Source organism: Sciurus carolinensis, chromosome 6, assembly GCF_902686445.1.
Source record: "Sciurus carolinensis chromosome 6, mSciCar1.2, whole genome shotgun sequence".
Classification (NCBI taxonomy): domain Eukaryota; kingdom Metazoa; phylum Chordata; class Mammalia; order Rodentia; family Sciuridae; genus Sciurus; species Sciurus carolinensis.
Genome location: NC_062218.1, coordinates 143,603,419 through 143,624,779, shown reverse-complemented (window position 1 = coordinate 143,624,779; position 21,361 = coordinate 143,603,419). Strand labels below are relative to the sequence as shown.

The 21,361-nt window shown below is 38.0% G+C and overlaps 1 protein-coding gene across 3 annotated transcripts in view; it reads left to right on the top strand.

The window, feature by feature from the left end:
* Gemin5 (gem nuclear organelle associated protein 5) overlaps positions 1 to 21,361 on the top strand; it is a 49,327-nt gene that overhangs the window by 15,686 nt on the left and 12,280 nt on the right. For all 3 annotated transcript variants that reach the window (XR_007109178.1, XM_047556553.1, XM_047556552.1), the window contains exons 12-23: positions 568 to 641; positions 1,291 to 1,472; positions 3,573 to 3,712; positions 4,551 to 4,722; positions 6,923 to 7,150; positions 8,867 to 8,980; positions 9,349 to 9,471; positions 10,858 to 10,953; positions 11,343 to 11,480; positions 13,364 to 13,511; positions 16,942 to 17,061; positions 17,596 to 17,806. Coding sequence is in view for 2 of the 3 variants with exons in the window: in XM_047556553.1 (XP_047412509.1) it covers positions 568 to 641; positions 1,291 to 1,472; positions 3,573 to 3,712; positions 4,551 to 4,722; positions 6,923 to 7,150; positions 8,867 to 8,980; positions 9,349 to 9,471; positions 10,858 to 10,953; positions 11,343 to 11,480; positions 13,364 to 13,511; positions 16,942 to 17,061; positions 17,596 to 17,806 (1,746 nt within the window). In the remaining variant the exon portion in view is untranslated. The remainder of the gene's footprint in view (positions 1 to 567; positions 642 to 1,290; positions 1,473 to 3,572; positions 3,713 to 4,550; positions 4,723 to 6,922; positions 7,151 to 8,866; positions 8,981 to 9,348; positions 9,472 to 10,857; positions 10,954 to 11,342; positions 11,481 to 13,363; positions 13,512 to 16,941; positions 17,062 to 17,595; positions 17,807 to 21,361) is intronic.

Below are 21,361 nucleotides of genomic sequence, written 5' to 3'. Positions count from 1 at the left end.
ATTATATGTATCAGAAGTTTATACAAGGAGTCTGGGCTGGAAATAGAAATTTTGAATCCCTTCACATAAACGATAGATGAAGAACCTCTAGGTGTGTAAGGTAGGCTTAAAAAGAAAAACAAAACAGTAAGAAAAGAAGAGGAACCAAGCAGTTTTAGAGACTACAACATTATAAAGGTAGTAATTCTGGAAACAAACTGAAGGATAAGAAGAAAATAAGGAAAGTGTGTACATCTTTTGTTGAAGACCAAGAAACCAGTGGGCACATCTCATTCTTTACTGTGGGACAAAAGTTTTTTCAGTTGATTTTATTTCAAAAGGTTAAACATTGTAGATGTTTGGTTGTTAATAGGTTATCTGTCCTATTTAGGAAGTCATAATAAGAATTCTTATTCTTAGTAATTCTTGAACCAATTAAGGAGACTGTTTAGGAGAATGACTGTTGTGTAATTAGAACATGTCTTAACTCTAGGGACTTTTTTTCCCTCATCCTGTCATCACTGATTTATAAGATGTGTGGAAAAAAGAACAATGTTTATAGTCAGGATTGGTTTGTTTTGCTTCTAGTACAAATTGCCTGTACACACAGAAATCAGCTGGAAAGCAGATGGCAAAATCATGGCTCTTGGCAATGAAGATGGGTATGTATTTGTTTTCTTAAAAAAGAAATAACTGCAGTTGCACATATTTTGAATCACAAGCTGGCTAATGCCATCTGTAACATTAATTAGGGAAGCACAGTTGTATTTCATATTCTGATTTATCAGTGATATCCTTAACTGATCCAGGAGCTCTTTGCATCTTTGAAAACAACGGTTATTTAGATTAATTTCAGTTCAAAGATAGCATTTGGCTACAGCATGTTTAGGCTATTTTATGCCTCACAAAATGGTCAACTGCATTCAACTGCCTGTGTTGCACTCCATTTTTAAGAAGTAATACTGGGCAGAACTTTTCAGATCTCAGTCTGTCTTTCCATTGTTAATTAGTGATGTAGTCCAAATTCAGATAATAGTTCATTAATTCTTTTAGCTTCCCACTGCCATGTATTATTTATTAATGCCCAACAAATATAACTTTCCAGACATTGTTAGAATTTTTAAATGTTGAATATGCTTATTTCATAAAACAACCTTTTATATCTGGTTCTTCATAAGAGAATAGCCTTTGCAATGATAGTGTTATCCTATTCCATTTCACCTTTCTGAACTGATGGAGTAAGGGAGCTGACTGTTCCCACTGCACTGTAATTTGATTATCTCTCTTGTCTTTGTGTGTTTCTTATTCCAGATCAATAGAAATATTTCAGGTTCCCAACCTGAGACTAATCTGCACCATCCAACAACATCACAAGCTTGTGAATGCCATTTCCTGGCATCATGATCATGGCAGCCAGCCAGAGCTGAGCTATCTAATGGCCTCTGGCTCCAACAATGCAGTCATTTATGTGCACAATCTGAAAACTGTCCTAGGTAACTTTGGTTTCTTCCATACTGGGGGTTATTATTGCTTGTTCAGCTATTTTCCATTCTGTTCTTTACATGTTTTTACTTTATTTTTGGCTTTTCTTTTTTTTTTTTTTTTCCCAAAAGCAATACATTCACCTTACTTTAAAACTTTCAAACATAACAAAAACATTAACTTAGAGAATGAAGAATATATATATGTGTATATGTATACACACACACAAACACACATACATGCTTATATACATGTACACATTATATAGATATATAATGTGTGCATATGTTAGCTAATGTAGATTAGCTAACTTCTTCCATAGCTAGTGTGTGTGTGTGTGTGTGTGTATAAAACTAATTTTTCTTCTATAAATTTAGTGCATGAAAATTTGCTATTAGCAAATATATATTCATTCCATGATATGGATATACCATAATTTATCCATTCCACACATGATGAACATTTAAATTATTTATATTTTTTCAGAAGTAATATTACTAAAGAGCTTTGAACATAATATCCTCATGAACATGAATAATTTTCTTACAGAAAATTTCTAGAAGCAGATATGAAGAGATGTGGACGTTAAAAGTACAGTTTTTTTTTTTAAATAATTAATGCTCAGTGGCTATCCAAAAAAGCTGCCAGTTTATACTCCCATCCAGCAGTACTGCCGTTTTACATACACACTCAACACACAACCCATTCCCATGTTTGATTACATCTAGACCTCCTATTCCTGTGAGATAGGTATTATTGTCCTCACTTCACTCATCCAGAGAGGTTAGCTGACTTCTTCCATAGCAGTATATGACAGTCGAGGCCCAAGCTCACAGCCTCATCCCAGAGTCTGCATGTGTTCTAGAAAATACTGTTCCTGCCTGGGAGTTTAATTTTTTCATGAATGATTTATCCCTGAAGGAACCGTAAACTACTTTGAACCCCTTTCAACACCTAGGAGAACCAGAGTTCAGAAGGGCCTTTGTTTTCTCTTTTCTTTTTTCTTTTTAATTCCTTTTTAGTACTGGCAATTAAATAAAACTCAGGGGCATCCTCACTGACCTACATCTTCAGCCTTTTTGAGACAGGGTCTTGCTAAATTGGCCAGGCTGACCCTGAATTTGGGATCCTCCTGGCACAGGTTCTTAAGTCACTGGGATTACAGACGTGAACCACCACACCTAGTGGACCTTTCTTTTTTAATGTGTTGGAAATGGGATTCCATTTTCCCCCAATATGTATAAGTTACCTGTCTCTAAACTGTTCATAGTGTTGCAGAGTGATTGCTTTCAGCAGTAGTGAAAACAGTTGAGATTTTTAATTTCTCTAGAAATAATTTTCAGTGGTTTTCTGAAACCAATTCAGGAGAGCAGTGTGGAAAAAGTATTAAAGTATAGACACATTATGGTTGTAACAATAAATAGTAGATACACTATAACTAATGAGCAAAGTTAAAAAGCTAATCCTGGTCCTTGTGATTGTTATTAATGGGATTCTAAAATTATCCACTTTGGCAAAGGACATTAATTTATTTTTCATAGCAGCACAGATCTTCATCTATTATAATATTACCATCCTAGTTTTTCATTTCATATTCTTATCTTCTTTTTTGAAATAATTCAGTTTTTAAAGGAAGTTGCAATAAGATTGCAAAGAACTCCCATCTGCCCTTTCTCAGATCTAATTAGATTTAACATTTTTGCTGCATTTGATGAGTGCAGATCATGTTTTACACATGCTTCTGCAATTTGGTTTTAGCTGGTATTTCCTTATAATTAACTCCAGATTATACATTTTTACCCAGAATACCATACCCAGTAAGTATATAACCTTCATAGGATTACATCTAAAAGGCATTGTTTTCATTGCGATGGCTTCTGGAAGGAAATAGTAATAGCTAACAGTTTATGTTAAGCTTGTATTTACCCAGACACTGTTAATGGGCCCATATACTTGACCACTAATAGTATCATCTGCTAAAAATGACCTCGATCTGACAAAATCTTGACTCTTGCATTAATGAGTTAATACCCTCTGTTTTCATTTTTTATTTTTTATTTTTTTGTTATTGCTAGTAATGGTAGGAGTAACATTTTCTCCTTACCTTTTAGAAAGCAATCCTGAGGCTCCAGTGACCATTACAGAGCCCTACCGGACCCTCTCTGGACATACGGCCAAGATCACCAGTCTGGCCTGGAGCCCACATCATGATGGAAGGCTGGTGTCTGCTTCCTATGATGGTACAGCACAGGTACTGTTGTGTCCTGGACCCTGGGGGCTCTCACTGTGTACCCTAATTTAAACTCTATCCTCTTCCCGCCCCCCCCCTGCCCCCCCAGCTGGGAGTATTTTTTTTTTCTGCACTGTCATCTTCTACAAAAAGATTCTCTGAACTCTTAGAAGGCATTTTAGTTTTATCTGGACCCTTAGCAAACTTACCATGAGTGTGGTAGGATAAATTGATGTGAAAAGTTCTCTTTCTTTAAACAGAAATGAAATAAAGATGAGCAGCCGTGCTGGAGCTATGTTGAAGGAGTGTCGGGTGTCAGAACCAGAACTGACCATAGCAGCTAGGGAACTGCATCTATGGGTGGTGTCTGTCTCAGTATTGAATGGTAACTCAACTGTTTGCACAAAGCTGAGAGCCATGAAGACAGGCCTACTTTCTGAGAATTGGACACCAAGATAATTAAAGAAATAACAAGGCAACTGATTATTTTTCCAGGGACTTGGGAACAAAAGAATTGCCTATATGAAATTATAACCCCAATTTCTAAATTAGTTATGGATTATTTTTTTCATGATGCCAGAACCCCCAGGCCAAATAGTAGCAGACGGTTCTGGTTTGGGACAGTGCGATCCATGGGGCACCAATAAAAACCTATTCAGAATCTCCTCTTAGGAATACCTACACACTCCAGAGCGCATAACCCCCCCCCCCCCATGGGAAACAGTACTATGAAATTGTACTCCTAAGAGAGAAATTACAAATCACATAAGGAAATAAAGAGCCCACAATTTTTTAATTGAATAAATTATGCCCCCCAAACAATAACCAGAAAATTTATTGTCATGTGTCTTGGTTTCAGGTATGGGATACTCTCCGGGAAGAGCCTCTTTGTAATTTCCGAGGGCATCGAGGCCGACTGCTTTGTGTGGCATGGTCCCCATTGGATCCAGATTGCATCTACTCAGGGGCAGATGACTTCTGTGTGTACAAATGGCTGACTTCCATGCAAGCTCATTCCCGGCCTCCCCAAGGTCAGTCAGAACATGAAACCCATACGTGTTTGCTTAATTCCCTCTCTCTCTCAATTGAGTTTATAAAAGCCTAGCAAAGAAGACATTCATGCAGAGCAGCAGCACAGGATGGTAGGGGTCTGCAGCCCACAAAAGGCTGGCAGGCTTGTGGGGCTGAGGACACCCCCAGTCAGTAGCAAGGGGCTAGATCTTGGTTGCTAAATGTCGTTCTTCACTAAAAAGGGTCTAGGACTTCTTTGAGAAATGGAAGAACCTATATCATTTTATGCCAGAAAGGAAGGATGAACTCAAAGAATTAAGGAGACACATCAGAAGGACACAGAAACCAGCTTAACCAAATCTGAGAGGATTTGTACTTGAAAATAAGTAAAAGTATTCCACTCTGGCTACAAAAGATTAACTAATACCAGACTTGTGTACCTGCCATAAACAACTAGAAAAATTAGAATATATTAAGCAACTAGAAATTTACCCAAAAGAAATGAAATTATATGTACACATAAAGATTCATTAAAGAATGCTCATATTAGCTTTATCTTGTGGTTGCCAAAAACTAAAAACAGCTCAATGCTGATCAATAGATAAATGAATAAATGTATAGTATCCCTGCAGTGGAATTTCACTTGACCATAAAAAAGAAAGTAACAGGCTGGAGATGTAGCCTAGTGACAGGACATGTGCTTAGCATGAAACCCAGAGTTCACTCCCCAACACCAATCAATGAAAAGGTACTGATAAACACAACAAAATCAGTGAATCTCAAAAAAATTATGTTGGGCTAGGATGTGGCTCAGTGCTTAAGCGCCCCTGGGTTCAATCCCTGGTACCAAAAAAAGAAATAGAAAAAAAAATTATGCCAAGCACAAGAAGTTGAGCACAAAAGACTACATATACTGTATAATTCTGTTTATATGAAACTCTAGATCAACAAAACTAAACAAGAGTAACAGCAGGTCAATGGTAGCTGGAAGGAGGGGGGGGTGCATTTCATGGTGGTAGGCTGCACAACTCTGATCTGTCAAAATTCATCAAAATATTAAAAGGTGGGTATTTTACTGTATTAAGTCATTCCACAATAAAGGTGATTTTTAAAACTAAAAAAGTGAATAACAGTAATGAATTATGATCTGAAATAGAAATTCATACTGATACAAGTGATGCCTAAATAAGTGGGAGGCATGCTTCCTTAGGCTGGAATGCCACCTAATGACTGTAAAGGGAATGATGGACTCTGGAAAAGAAACCCATTCCAAACCATCCCCAAGGAATGCCTGCACACCCCAGAGCACAGCAACCTCCCACAGGAGATTGCACTTCCAAAGTTGAACTCCTCAGAGAAAAGGTACAGACTGACATTCAGCAATCACAGTAAGAATTTTTAGTCAAGAAACCTCAGTGGACTAGGGCTGTAGCTCAGTGGTAGTATTTGGCCTTAGATTTGATCCCCAACACTGGGGAAAGAAAAAAAATCTGTGGATCCTGAAACTAGTGAATGCAAATAATAATAAACAGGAGCAATATTTTTTCAGCGGGTAACCTGCAGAACACTCTTTTAATCTAAAGTAATTAAACCAAACAGTAGAACAAATAAAAATTATGTGCTACCTCGTAGGTTGCCCTGAGATGAACACAGCATTACTTCTGTGTATTCCAGCTGAAAATGCATAACCTGAATCTACTAAAAAACACCAGGCAGTCCCAAATTGAGGGAAAATTAACAAAATAACTCTCCTGTAGTCTTCCAACTTTCAAGTTGTGAAAGTCAAAGGACAACTGAACAACTAACTGTTCATGGCTAAAGGAATGAAAGTCCAAAGCAGTGGGTGATCCTGGTTCAGTTGCTTTTGCTATAAAGACATCATTGGTACAATTAGCAAAATTTGATTAACGAATGTGTGGAGTAGATGGTAATAGTGTATCAGTGCTGATTTCCTGACCTCAGTGGCTGTGGTGTGGTGATTTTGGAGAATGTCCTTCTTGGTTGGGCACACATTGACTTATGCAGGGGTAATCAGGCATTATATTTGTGATTTAATGAAAGGTTAATGTGAGCATATAACTAAAAATTCATTGGGAAGGAAAGGAAAGTAAGGCTGTCAGAACAAAGCGTGAATAATGATGTATTGGAGATTACCACCCAGGGCACTTTTAATCAAGAATGTGTATTTTAGCCTATACTTTTTTATTGTGATTTTTGCAGGCAAAAAAAGTATTGAATTAGAGAAGAAGCGGCTTTCTCAACCTAAGCCAAAGGCCAAAAAGAAGAAAAAGCCCACCTTACGAGTGCCTGTAAAACAAGACTCATTTGACGGGAACGAAGAAGAGAGCGTAAAAGAAAACTCGGGACCTGTTGAAAATGGGGTGTCAGACCAGGATGGGGAGGAGGAAGCACAGGAGCCAGAGTCACCCTGTGGCCTCGCTTCAGTGGGTATGTGCAGAATACTGGGTACCACTAACTCTATTAAAGTTTTGTCATGTCTAGGAAACTCAGCTGGATTCTTACTCAGTCTGAAATTTTTCTGTCTTTGACTTGCCTGATTTTCAACTCCTTGCTTGGGTGGTATCTGTGGAAACTATTAGTTTTCTTTAAAGTTTTTAAAGTCTCTAAAATAAACTCCTTTAATGAAGGGTTAAAGGAGATAGAGCCCTGTAGAGAAAACTCTTCATCAGCTAGGCAGGACAAGGCCATGGAATGAGTGAAGCTTGGGTAGTACATATACAGAAACTTACAAGGAAAAAGTTTTAACAGTATGACGTCATTGGCCATATCTATTCAAAGAAACCACTGTCCCTTACAAATGTCTGACTGTACAAGCCACCACCTTTCTGGTGGGAAGTTCCCACCCCTCCTACCTGGAGTTCATTCCTAGCTTTCCGCCATAACAGAGGAAAATTGAAGAACATTAAGATATAGTGGCAGTTCTCAGATTTCTCACACACATAAAAAATTCCACCACTAATTTTCAATGTATTCTAGTTCATATTTAAAGAGAAATAATTATTGGGCTGGGGATATAGCTCAGTTGGTTGAGTGCTTGCCTTGCAAGCACAGGCCCTGGGTTCAAATCCCCAGTACCACCAAAAAAAAAAAAAAGAGAGAGAGAGAAATAATTGTTAAGGATAAGTAAATTGTGTGGATAAGTAAATTATTAGCACTTTCATCCTTTTATATATTACCTTAATTATCTGGTGCCTGTTACAACTTAAAGATATGATTTAGGTTAAAAGAGTATAAATGGAAGTGATGATTTATGATTAATTTTAAAACAGTATTTATGATGTGACAAAATTAATGTGACCAAAAAATGTAGAGGCATCCCTGACCCTCTCTATCCCAAAAGATGGCCACTGGACCCATAGTTTGGGTTAATAAAAAGCTAAAAGCATAATTTATATTTTAGGCTCACCAGAATGCCTTCATATCACATAATGACTATACAAAAATGCCCTTCACCCCTGTATATCAACAGGTTTTTTTGGTTTTGTTCATTTGTTTTGGTACCAGAGATTGAGCCCTGGGACCCCAACCACTGAGCACATCCCAGCTCTTTTACTTTTTATTTTGAAACAGGATCTTGCTAAGTTGCTAAGACCTTGCTAAATTGCTGAGGCTGGCTTTGAACTTGAGATCCTCCTGTCTTCAGCCTCCTGTGCCACTGGGATTACAGGCCTCTGCCACCATGCCCAGCAAGCTCTTTTTTTTTTTTTTTTTTTTTTTTTTTTTAAGGAAAAAAGTGTGTATTCAGGATTATGGGTTGTGATTCTGTAGCATGTATATTCAATTACTATTCTCTATTAAATTATTCCTTGTTTGTATAGTAAATATGTTATTACTATTCAGTGACCTAAATATATGAAAAGCAACTTGTCCAGAGTGGAGTTTGAGGATAACGTAGTTAAGGAGGCTAGAGGTTAATAACTTTTTCTTAGTCAGAAGTTCTGTATAATAAACTTAAAGGTTTCTGAAATAGCCAGTTGGTGAGGCTGAGGAGAGACTACCCATGCATCCCTTCCAAAGCATGTTTTGGTAATAGGTAAAATTACATTGCTAGGCCTGATAAAACTCTTAATTTTTTAAAAAATAAACTGAATTCTACATTATTCTTATCCCAGACATTTTTCCTGTTTTTCCCCTGTGTTGTAGTTTCTAGAGAACCAGTTGTTAATACTCCAGTTTCCTCAGGCTTTGAAAAATCAAAAGTCAACATTAATAACAAAGTCACTTTACTGAAAAAGGAGTCACCTAAAGAAAAGCCAGGTCAGTATCTAATAATTGAAATATTTTGTTAGACCATCCTAAAATATTACATGCAACAGAGGACTCAGAAGTATTTGGTGGTGGTTTGTTTGTTGAGGTTTTAAATATTTGTGGGTGTTCTGATTGTTTCCATTGGGTTTGTTCTTTTTGAACATTATTTTAGCACTTGATGAAACTTTTTGTAGTTGATGCATTGCTTCATAAATGTTACCAAGGGCATTTTATATATAACGTGCACATTTCACCAGCGATCTTTATAGGAGTAAGAACTTGTATCTATCTAGTAGGTTACATTCCTATAATAGGCAGTCATTCTGTTGTGTTTCTGATCTGCTCTTGAGGTGATCTGTACTTTGATTACATTTCAGAAGCCTTAATCAAAAAGAGAAAAGCTCGTTCCATGCTTCCTCTGAGCACAAGCCTGGACCACAGGTCCAAAGAGGAGCTTCATCACGACTGCTTAGTGCTAGCAACTGCAAAGCACTGCAAAGGTACTGGGGTACATTCCCTCAACCCATCCGTAGTCTTCTGGGAACTGGCATGTATGGGGCGCTTACTTGTTAAACGGATGAGCACACAGATTCTAAAGTTGTGTCTGTGCTTCTGCATTCTCTGGCATCCTTCACGTCCACCTTCTCCCCCACAGCCTGCTGTCAGACTCCCTATTCTTTCCATCAGCACCGTTCATTCACTTTTAGATGTGGTGCTCTGCTTTTATTCTCTTCTAGCTGCTGCCAGCCATCTCTGCTGCCAGCCATCTCTGTGCCCAAACTGCAGTTTTGGCTTAAGTTTCTCAGCATAAGTCTGCTCCTTCCACCATTTCCCCTATTAAACAGTGTCTTCAGGTACTGTTTTTCCTTATTGGAAATACACCCATAATGTGGCAGTTCCTTTAAAATATTTGTTCATGGAGGCTTTTTTTTTTTATTTTTGATTTTTAAAGACCTCATTTAATGCCCATTATTTTGGTATCTGAGCAAGTTTGTTTATTTATTGATTGATTGATTGATTTTCAATTTGTTGAGCTGAAAGGGATGCACGTGATAAAATGAGACTCAAACAGTATAAAAAGAAAGTAAATCTTCCTATCCTGAAACCCAGTTCTCTTCTTCTCCCTAGAGACCACACTATCATCAGTTCCTTGTGTCTTGCCAGAGACATGTTTTAATTATACGTAGCCTTTGGATCTTCGCAAAGCCTTCGTATAATTCAATTAATGATACGGTTTTACATTGTTTCCTTTATTGAAAATCAGTTAGAAAATGAATAGTGAATAGTTTTGGGGGGTCTTTTTGTTTGTTTTGGTACTAGGGATTGAACCCAGGAGTACTCTGCCACTAAGCTACACCCTCAACCCTTTCAATTTTTTATTTTGAGACAGGGTTTGACTAAGTTGCCAAGGCTGGCCTTGAACTTGCAATCCTCTTACCTCAACCTTCTGAGTATTATAGGTGTGCACCACTATGCCCAGCTGGGATCCAGTGAATACTAAGGACATTCTTTGCCTTTTAGTTTTGTTTTGCATGTTTTTTATTTATATGTAGCATTTAAATACATATTGAATATTAGGTTTGCTTTTAACATTTTTTCACCAAAAATCTTTTTTTGAGCAAACTACAAACTACATTATCTCTGGATTTTGCCCAAGTTGAGCTAAAAAATTCTACATTTATTTTCTTGTTTTGCTACCTTCATGATAAGCAAGGGTGCCTTTTGGTTACAAGGGCACAGATCTGATTTGCTCACTATCTAAAGAGGGTATCTCAACAAACATTCAGAAGTTATTGAACAGAAAACAGTAAACTGTGTGATGATTTCATCTGATTTTCTTTATCTGTTTTTCTGTATTGTTTTGTTTTGTCCTTTTTAATTAACAGAGCTCAGTGAGGATGTGTCTGCTGATCTTGAGGAAAGATTTCACCTGGGGCTTTTCACAGATAGGGCTACCTTGTACAGAATGATTGAAACTGAAGGTGAGGCAAACCCAGTGAACATAATCCCATCTGTCTTCATGCTTCCCTGATAACATTTCTATGCACCTCTTTTGTGACTGCCGTTCTGTGTTATTGTCGTGGTTTTATACATTTGCAAATATGCTCCTGACTTGGATATTCGTATACATCCTTTGCATGATCATAACACTCTGAACACACATGTTCATTCTGGGTGAGAGGGTGCAAGTGAAATGGTTGGGTGGGCAAATGGCCACATGGGCTCCAGGCCCCATTAAAATCATTCTGGTAGGTGACTTATCCGTAAGTGAGTGAGTGTATAATTTCCTCTTTCACTCTGCCTTTTTCTAGAAGTCAGTGGAGACAGATTTTCTGAAACATATTTCAAATACTCTCTCTCTTTCATACAGGAAAGGGTCACTTGGAAAATGGCCACCCAGAGTTATTTCACCAACTCATGCTTTGGAAAGGAGATCTAAAGGGTGTTCTCCAAACAGCAGCAGAAAGAGGGGAGCTGACAGACAATCTAGTGGCTATGGCACCAGTAGGTATGTTCTTTCTGAAAAAAGTACCATCATCTCTGGAATATATATCCCTCTAAAGATGGCTCACCAGTTTAAAGCTTAAAATCACTTATAAATGCAATTAAATACAATAGGCTACTACCTCAACTCGTATCCTACGGAAAGACCGGAAATTGCCACATGTTAATGGCAAAAGCATAATTGGTGACACATTAGTCCATTCTGTATTACTGTAACAAAATACTTGAAGATGGGTACTTTCCAAAGAAAAGGAGCTTATTTAGCTCCTTGTCAGTCACCCCAAAAGCTCTCCTCCTCGCCCCCACTCAAAAGCATACTGCCAGTGACTGCTCAGCTCTGGTGAGAACTTTCTGGTCAAAAGCATCATAGTGGTAGCACTGTAAGCAGAACAGATCATTTGGCAAATAGTAAGCCAAAGACCAGAGGAAGGCCAAGAGGCTTCTTGAATTTCTGTTGTTGTCTTTGGATTTTTCTGATTTTGGTTTTTGTTTGTTGTGTGTGTGTGTGTGTGTGTGTGTGTGCGTGCACGAGCACACACAACACACACACATGCTGAAGATTAAACCCAGGGCTTTACTCATATTAAATATACACCAGCCCACGACTTGCTCTTTGTATAAGAACCCACCATCATAGGAACCAGTCCATTCTATAAGATCAGCATCACTTCCACGTGTGGTGCCCTCTTGACCTAATTACCTTCCACGAGGCCCCACCTCTTAAAGTTTCTAATACCTCTTAACACTGCCACTAGAAACCAAGCCTCCAGCAATGAACACGGGACAAAACATATCCCAACCATAGCCCGTGAAAACTTCCTGAAGGACAATTTGACTATAAATTAAAACACATAGAACCTTTGGCTCAGCAATTCTAATTGTAGGAATTTAAGTATATTCAGATACACAAATGACTTTCATCAAAGTGATATTTATAATAGCACCAAGATTGCAAGAACCTCTATTTCCATCAGTAAGAGACTGATTAAAGCAGGTATGTCCCTGTAGGTACCGAAAAAATGAGGCAGCTCTGCATTCTTACATGGAATAGACATCCAAAATACAGAGAAGAAAAGAATCAGGGTATAGGTGCACAACAGAATATTACAATATTCGTTTGTATTTACACAATAATGTAGTTATATATTCAGACTATTTCCAAAGGCTTCAAAAGAAACTGGTAATGGGTGTTGCCTTGAGGGAAAGGAATTTGGGCAAAGTGTGATAGGTACCAAGATAAAAAGGAAACCTTTTATGCCATCCTTGTTTTGTTTTGTTTTACACTTTCTATCCATTTATGCTATATGTAGAGCAAGAAGTACACAGATCTTGAGTGTACAATAAATTTCACAAACTGAATGCACTCTTGTAAGCAACACCCATATCAAGAAATATACCATTACAGACAGACATGGTAACTCATACCTGTAATTCCAGCGACTGGAGGCTGAGGAAGGAGGATCACATGGCCAGCCTCAACAACTTAGGGAGACCCTGTCTTAAAATAAGAAAAGTGTTGGGGATATAGCTCAGAGTTGAGCACCCCTAGGTTCAATCCTCAGTACCAAAAAAAAAAAAAAATAGAAAGAAACATACCACTACACAAACTCTGAAAGTTCCCCATGCTTCTTTCCCTTTACCCCAACAGGACTTTCCCGAACTTAATACTTTTTGTGTCTTTTGAATGATATAAGAAAGGAAACAATTTGTTTCGAACATGGAAGTGAAAAGAGGTAAAAGAAGCAACTGATTTGTAATGGCAGTTGGATTAACAGCTAAATGTTCTACTTAATGCATTATCTATGGAAACAATTTTCAGCCCTGCTCCCTCCTCCCTCTCCATGAACCTTTTTTTTTTTCTAAACCACCATCTTTCGTTCTTTTCAGCTGGTTACCATGTGTGGCTATGGGCTGTGGAAGCCTTTGCCAAACAGTTGTGTTTCCAGGATCAGTACGTCAAGGCTGCCTCTCATCTACTTTCTATTCATAAAGTGTATGAAGCTGTGGAGCTGCTCAAGTCAAACCATTTTTACAGGTCTGTATGGTCCTAGAATTTATCCAGTAGTTGTACATAATAAACAGTAATCTAAACTTCTTTATTGTTAAATACCAAAAGAGGAAGAAACAGCACAAAATAGATTAATACAACTCCCTTTTTAAGCCCACCTGTGAAAGGAAACAGGATCTTGTCAGCCACCCCAAAAGCTCTCCTCCTCGCCCCCCCTTTTTTTTAAGAAAAATATAACATTCCAGATTTAGTTGAAATGCCTTTCCCCTATTCTCTCCTCCTTTCCTCTTCTCTAGAAGTAACTGTACTCCTGAGGTTGGTATGAATCTTTTCCATGCCCAAGTTTTTATTCTGTTACTCTAATATATATGTAAGTATCAAAAACAATCTGAAAAAAAAAAAATAGTTCTTGTAGATCTCATACAATTGGGTCTTATTTTTTTTCCAGTCTGACAATCACTGCCATTTAGTTGAAGTGTTAGACCATTTATATTCAATATAAATATTGATGTCATTGATTTAAATTTACCACCTTGCTTTTGTTTTCTGTTTATCCCATTTTTTTTCCTTCTTCTCCAACTTTCTTTTGGATGAACTGAGTGGGGTTTTTTTGTTGTTTTTTTTGTTTTGTTTTGTTTTGTTTCTTTTTGCAGTGCTGGGGTTTGAACCCAGGGCCTTGTGCTAGCAAGGCAAGCACTCTACCAACTGAGCTATATCCCCAGCCCTTGAACTGAGTGTTTTTAATTTCTAATTTAAAACTTAATGCTGCTGGGCGTGGTGGCACATGCCTGTAATCCCAGCGGTTTGAGAGACTGAGGCAGGAGGATGGCAAGTTCAAAGCCAGCCTCAGCAAAAGTGAGGCACTAAGCAACTCAGTGAGACCCCATCTCTAAATAACATACAAAAATAGGGCTCAGGATGTGACTCATTAGTTGAGTGCCTCTGAGTTCAATCTCCAGTACCCAAAAAACAAGAAGAAAAAACTGTAATACTGACTTATTAGCTGTATATTCTTTATTTTTTAATGGTTACTTTGGAGTTTCTGATGAGCATTTTTAATTTATCACAGTTTATTTTCAAGTAATTATACTATTTAATGTATACCATTATATTTCCTTCTTCCCATCCTTTCTGCTGTTTTCACATGACATTTAATATGTTGTACATGTAAAAACCCCACATTACACTATGAATATTTTGCTTTAAACAGTTCTTTTTTAAAATACGTTTATTTAATAATGCATGTTTATTATTTCCTACCATTTCATTCTTCTATGTAGGTCCAGGTTCCCATTTGCTATCAATTCTTTCACCTGAAGAACTTCAACAATTTTCTTATAGAATGTTCTGCTAGCAACAAATTCCCTTAAGTCTTCATTGTCTATAAAAGTATACTTTCTGGGCTGGGGATATAGCTCAGTTGGTAGAGTGCCTGCCTTGCATGCACAAGGCCCTGGATTCAATCCTCAGCACCACCAAAAAAGAAAAGTATACTTTCATCTTTAAAGGATCTTTTTGCTGAGTATAGAATTCTAGATTTTAAAACAATCTTATTGTATATATTTTTTATTTATTTATTTATTTTTGTCTTTCCGTGCCCCAGCAATTCTGTTTTCTCTTTATTGCATTGTTTTTTACTTGACTGCCATCTTTGTAGGAACTGCGGGGGTTTTTCTCTCATTTTAGGACTTTCCTCCCTCAGTAATTTCCAGCAATTTGATATGATGTGCTTTTTTCTTTTGGGGTGCTGGGGATCGAACCCAGGTCCTTGTGCTTACAAGGCAAGCACTCTACCGACTGAGCTATTTCCCCAGCCCCCAATATGATGTGCTTTGATGAGGTTTTCTTTTTGCTTATCCTGGTTGAGTTTTGTTATCTTCCTTTAGAGAGTGTTGAAGTTTGTTTTGGCAAGGTGACCCTTGATTTTTCCATGACATGTTCTAAACTTTTTTAGGCAAAATTAAAGAAATCCATAGCCCAGAAGTAGTTTAACACTTCTCCCTTCTGAAATCTTTACTGAATTGCCTGTGTATTCACCAGGTCACAACTCTGAGGTCTCCAAACTCTGAAAGAGCTCTGGGATTGCTGAGCTATGGTTCCTTAATTGTTCTTTGTTCAGCCTTAAGGAATTTCCTGCACATCCATGCCTTTGTATTTAGCTAGAGACAAAACAGAATCCCCATGCAGAGTTCTGGCAATCTCTCTCTGGACCACTTCTTCCTTTCTAGTATCCTGCCCCTCAAATTCCCGTTCTATTTCCCCGCAACTCTTAATCTGTTGAGTCTCCACTGAGATTCTGCTTAGCAAGTGCTTTAGATGGGGGCCAATGTCACCATAGGGCTCATGTTGTGTCCTTTCTCTCGGAGATGACAGTTCTGCACTGCCTTTTGTCCAACATCTGAAAACAGTTGCTTCATACATGTTCTACCCACTGTTGAAGTTTTATGGCAAGGGGACAAGTCTAGTCCCATTGCTTCATTACAGCTATAAATGGAAGTCCCAAAATGCTTCTTAAATATTGTTCTCTGTTTATATCACTTTAATCTAAAACGATTTTATTCCAGCTACAACTTTATTTTGCTACAACTTGGAAGTTGTATTCCATTTGAAAAATATTAGTTCATTGAGTTATATAGATCTTCTAAATGTTGGCACAAAGATCACATTCCTTTGTGAGTACCATCAGTCTCATCAGAAAAGTCTTTATCTTTTGGGAAGCTGTCAGGCTCCAAGTATTTTCCAAAATTTGGATTTTCACTAGGAAGTTTAAATTTTATCATTGGCATATACTGTTGGTTGCTTTCCCAACAGTGATAGGCTCGCTTTATTTATTTTTAAGAAAGCATCTGTCAGATACTCAAAGCTAAATAACCTTTATCTGTTAGGTTTTTGTTGTTTTTGAAAGAAATGAGGTACTATGAAGAAAGCAGCTAGTTCAACTTGAAATTCAGGTTTTTCCTAGAGAGCCATTCTTTGGAATACAGCAAAGAACACAAAATGTTCTTCCCATTTTGTCATGTGAATTTTAAAATGTTAACTTGAGAGATCCAGTAAAATTAGTAATATTTAATTAGGATCACTTTCTTGATTCCTGCTCACATGACACCAGTTTATCCACCATTGCTTTTCACAGTCAGTACAAATGTCAGCACGGTTTTTAAGAGGTACATAATCCCCTTGCTTAATGTGAAAATAGTTCTGACCTCATGAACCTTCAAAAGGGCCTTAAACCCCTAAAGAATCCATAGACCATTCTTTAAGAACTTCTGACTTCATGAAGGATTGAACAAAGTATGTGTTTTTAACTTGCCAGTGGAATGGAGGATTTCAGTTCTTTATAGTAAGCTGGAACAATACAGACAACACAAGAGGGACAGTGTGTTCGTGCAGTCCCTCCTCAGACCTCCTACAAAGGAACCTTTTCATGCTGGCTGAAGTTATCTCTTATTGGCTTTAGGGAAGCTATTGCAGTTGCCAAGGCCCGGTTGCGACCAGAGGACCCAGTCCTAAAGGACCTGTACCTCACCTGGGGAACCATCCTAGAAAGAGATGGCCATTATGCCGTAGCAGCCAAATGGTAAGCCCAAGGGAGACGGGTGTACCCAACTGAACAGCCTCTACCGGGAAGAGCAGGACAAGAATTAAAGTACCAAGATTAGAAGTAGAAGCAAAGTAGCTAGAAAATTTTACAGGATATGTGTATTAAACCCAGCTTCATATGACTTAGAAGGCGTGGACCTGCCTGTTTGGTATTACATAAATCACCATAATGTCAGGAAACCTCAATAGCAAACCCAGAGATTCTACCATTTTCTAGTGTTGCTTTATACCTTCCAATAAGGAGAATGAGAAGGAATAACCCTTTTCGGGTTCAGTTTGTCTCTCGTCTGGTTCCCTATGTCCTTAACTCAAGCTATTTCTGTCACACACTGTGCTGAGTTATGCTGGCTTGAGCCTTCACAGAAACAGCCAGACCCAGTGACACCTGACAGAGCCACAGGGAAGTACGCGCCGCAAAGCAGACAGAGGAAGTAATGCTGCCCTCTGGGAGTCAGGGATGGATGAGCTGATGATGATGATGCCCTGTTTTGGGTTTGCCTTTATATTGCAGCTATTTAGGAGCCACTTCCCCTTATGATGCCGCCAAAGTTTTGGCCAAAAAGGGGGATGCAGCATCACTTAGAACAGCTGCGGAGCTGGCTGCAATCGTAGGAGAGAATGAGTTGTCTGCTTCTCTGGCTCTCAGATGTGCCCAAGAGCTGCTTCTAGCCAAGAACTGGGTGGGAGCCCAGGAAGCCTTGCAGCTGCATGAAAGCCTACAGGTCAGTACTATTATCTCCTTCCTGGGATTAAAGAAGGATGGGTCCCAAATCCTTTTCTAGTCAAATCCAATTAAATAACCCCAATTGCACAGACTCTAATTCTATGCTTAGAACTGCCTAGCGAGCCAGACCCATCTTATCCCATTGAAGTACCATACTCAGAGTAAGAGACAATATGGACATTCACAGTAATTTCCTTTGCTCATCAGTTTGTACAAAACATCTGTGAATAGCCATTAGGCCTCAGCCTCTGGGTTATGGTCCGGTGTTTCTGCATTGATGTCATCAGCAGTCTTCCTGGAAGGGAGAGCATGGTTGGCCTCCAACAGAAATCACAGTGCTCTGCCTCTGATACCTCTCTTCAGCTGCAGGCTATAAAAAAAATTATAAAAATATGTGAGGAAATAGAATTGTTTTATTTCTTAAATGTTTATTTGTTCCCGTCTGGCTAAAAATGAATAACTTGGCTGAAGATGTAGTTCAGTGGTGGAGCACTTGCCTAGTGCACCTGAAGGCCTGGGTTTGATCCTCAGCAACAACAAAAAAAAAATGAGTAACTTACCAACACCGTTTTTGACAATTCAAAATTGAGATGACATTTAAAACACCTTTTACCTAATTTCCAGAGGAGGTACACATTTGGTTCCTTTTAGATACCTACTCATCAGATACTAATGAGTTCATTAAATTCCTCTTCCCTAGCATAGTAACTAGGCCCGAGACAGTTCCTAGCTGAGTATGTAAAGCCCAAATGCTACACAGGGAAGAGCTTAAGAGTAATTTTTTTTTTTATTAAAATCTTTTTTATTTTTTACAGACTACATTTTGATTCATTGTACACAAATGGGGTACAACTTTTCATTTCTATGGCTGTACATTATAGACTCACACCATTCATGTAATCATACATATACATAGGGTAATACTGTCTGTTTCATTCTACTATCTTTCTGTCCTCCACCTCCTTTTACCCCATTTTCCTCTACACCTTCCAAAGTTCCTTCATTCTTCTCTTCCCCCCCATCACTTGACCTCATTATATATTATCATGCACTTATCAGAGAACACATTTGAACTTTTTTTGAACTTGGCCTATTTCACTTACATTTTCCAACTTCATCCATTTACCAGCAAATGCCGTAATTTTATTCTTCTTTATGGCCAAGTAATATTCCATTGTGTATATATACCACAGTTTCTTTATCCATTCATCAATTGAAAGGCATCTAGGTTGGTTCCACAATCTAGCTATTGTGAATTGAGCTGCTATGAACATTGATATGGCTATATCATTGTAGTATGCTGATTTTAAGTCCTTTGGGTATAAACCAAGGAGTGGGATAGCTGGGTCAAATGCTGGGTCCATTCCAAGCTTTCTGAGGAATCTCCATACTGCTTTCCAGAGTGGCTGCGCCAATTTAAAACTCCAACAGCAATGTACGAGTGTGCCTTTTTCCCCACATCCTCGCCAACACCTGTTGTTGCTTGTGTTCTTGATAATAGCCATTCTAATTGGAGTTAGATGAAATCTTAGGGTGGTTTTAATTTGCATTTCTCTAACTACTAGGGATGATGAGCACATTTTCATATATTTGTTGATCACCTGTATATCTTCTTCTGTGAAGTGTCTGCCCAGTTCCTTAGCCCATTTATTGATTGGGTTCTTTGTATTTTGGGTATAAAGTTTTTTTTTAGTTCTTTATAAACTTTGGAGATGAGTGCTCTGTCTGAAGTGTGTGTGGAAAAGAATTTTCTCCCACTCTGTAGGCTCTCTTTTCACATTATTGATTGCTTCCTGTGCTGAGAAAAAACTTTTTATTTTGAATCTATCCCATTTATTGATTCTTGCTTTTATTTCTTGCGCTATGGGGGTCTTATTAAGGAAGTCTGGTCCTAAGCCAACCATGATGGAGATTCGGGCGTACTTTTTCTTCAATTTGGTGAAGGGTCTCAGATCTAATTCCTAGATCCTTAGTCTATTTTGAGTTGAGTTTTGTACAGGGTGAGAGATAGGGGTTTAATTTCATTTAACTGCATATGGATTTCCAGTTTTGCCAGGACCATTTGTTGAAGAGCCAATCTTTTCTCCATTGTAAGTTTTTGGCACCTTTGTGTAATATGAGATAACTGTACTTATGTGGGTATGTCTCCATGTCTTCTATCCAGTACCTTTGGTCTACCTGTCTATTTTGGTGCCGATACCATGCCATTTTTGTTACTATTGCTCTATAGGAGAGTTTAAGGTCTGGTATTGTGATACCTCCTGCATCACTCTTCTTGCCCAGGATTGCATTGGCTATTCTGAGTCTTTTGTTATTCCAGATGAATTTCATGATTGCTTTTTCTATTTCTATAACAAATGTCATAAGGATTTTAATTGGAATTGCATTAAATCTGTATAGCGCCTTTGGAAGTATGGCCATTTCGGTAATATTAATTCTGCCTATCCAAGAACATGGAAGATCTTTCCATCTTCTAAGGTCTTCTTCAATTTCTTTATTTAATGTTTTGTAATTTTCATTGTAGAGATCTTTCACCTCTGGTTAGATTGATTCCCTTGATTCCCAAGTTTTTTGTTTGTTTGTTTGTTTGTTTGTTTGTTTGTTTGTTTTGAGGCTATTGTGAACAGAGTTGTTTTCCTCATTTCCCTTTCAGATGTTTCATCGCTTATGTATAAAAATGCTTTAGATTTATGCGTGTTGATTTTATATCCTGCTATTTTGCTGAATTCATTTATGAGGTCTAGAAGCTTTCTGGAGGAGTTTTTTTTTGGATCCTCTAAATAAGGAATCATGTCATCAACAAATAGTGACAGCTTGGGTTCCTCTTTTCCTATTCGTATCCCTTTAATTTCTTTATTCTGTCTAATTGCTCTGGCTAGAGTTTCCAGGAGGATGTTGAATAGAAGATGTGAAAGAGGGCATCCCAGTCTTGTTCCATTTTTAAAGGGAATGCTTTCAGTTTTTCTCCATGAAGAATGATGTTGACTGTGGGCTTAGCATAGATAGCCTTTACAATGTTGAGGAATGTTCCTACTATCTCTATTTTTTCTAGTGTTTTGAGCATGAAGGGGTGTTGTATTTTGTCAAGCACTTTTTCTGCATCAATTGAAATAACCATATGATTCTTATCCTTAAGTCTATTGACATGATGGATTACATTTACTGATTTACAGATATTGAACCAACCTTGCATTCCTGGGATGAACTCCACATGATTGTGGTGTACTGTCTTCTTTATGTTTTTGGATACAGTTTGCCAGGATTTTGTTAAGAATTTTTGCATCTATATTCATCAAGGATATTGGTCTAAAATTTTCTTTCCTTGATGTGTCTGTCTGATTTGGTTATGAGGGTGATATTAGCTTCATAGAAGGAGTTTGGTAGGGTGCCCTCCTTTTCTATTTCCTGGAATACTTTGAGAAGTATGGGAATGAGTTCTTTGAAGGTCTTGTAGAACTCAGCTGAGAATCTGTCTGGTCCTGGGCTTTTCTTGGTTGGTAGACTTTTGATGACTTCTTCTATTTCATTACTTCATATTGATCTTTTTAAATTG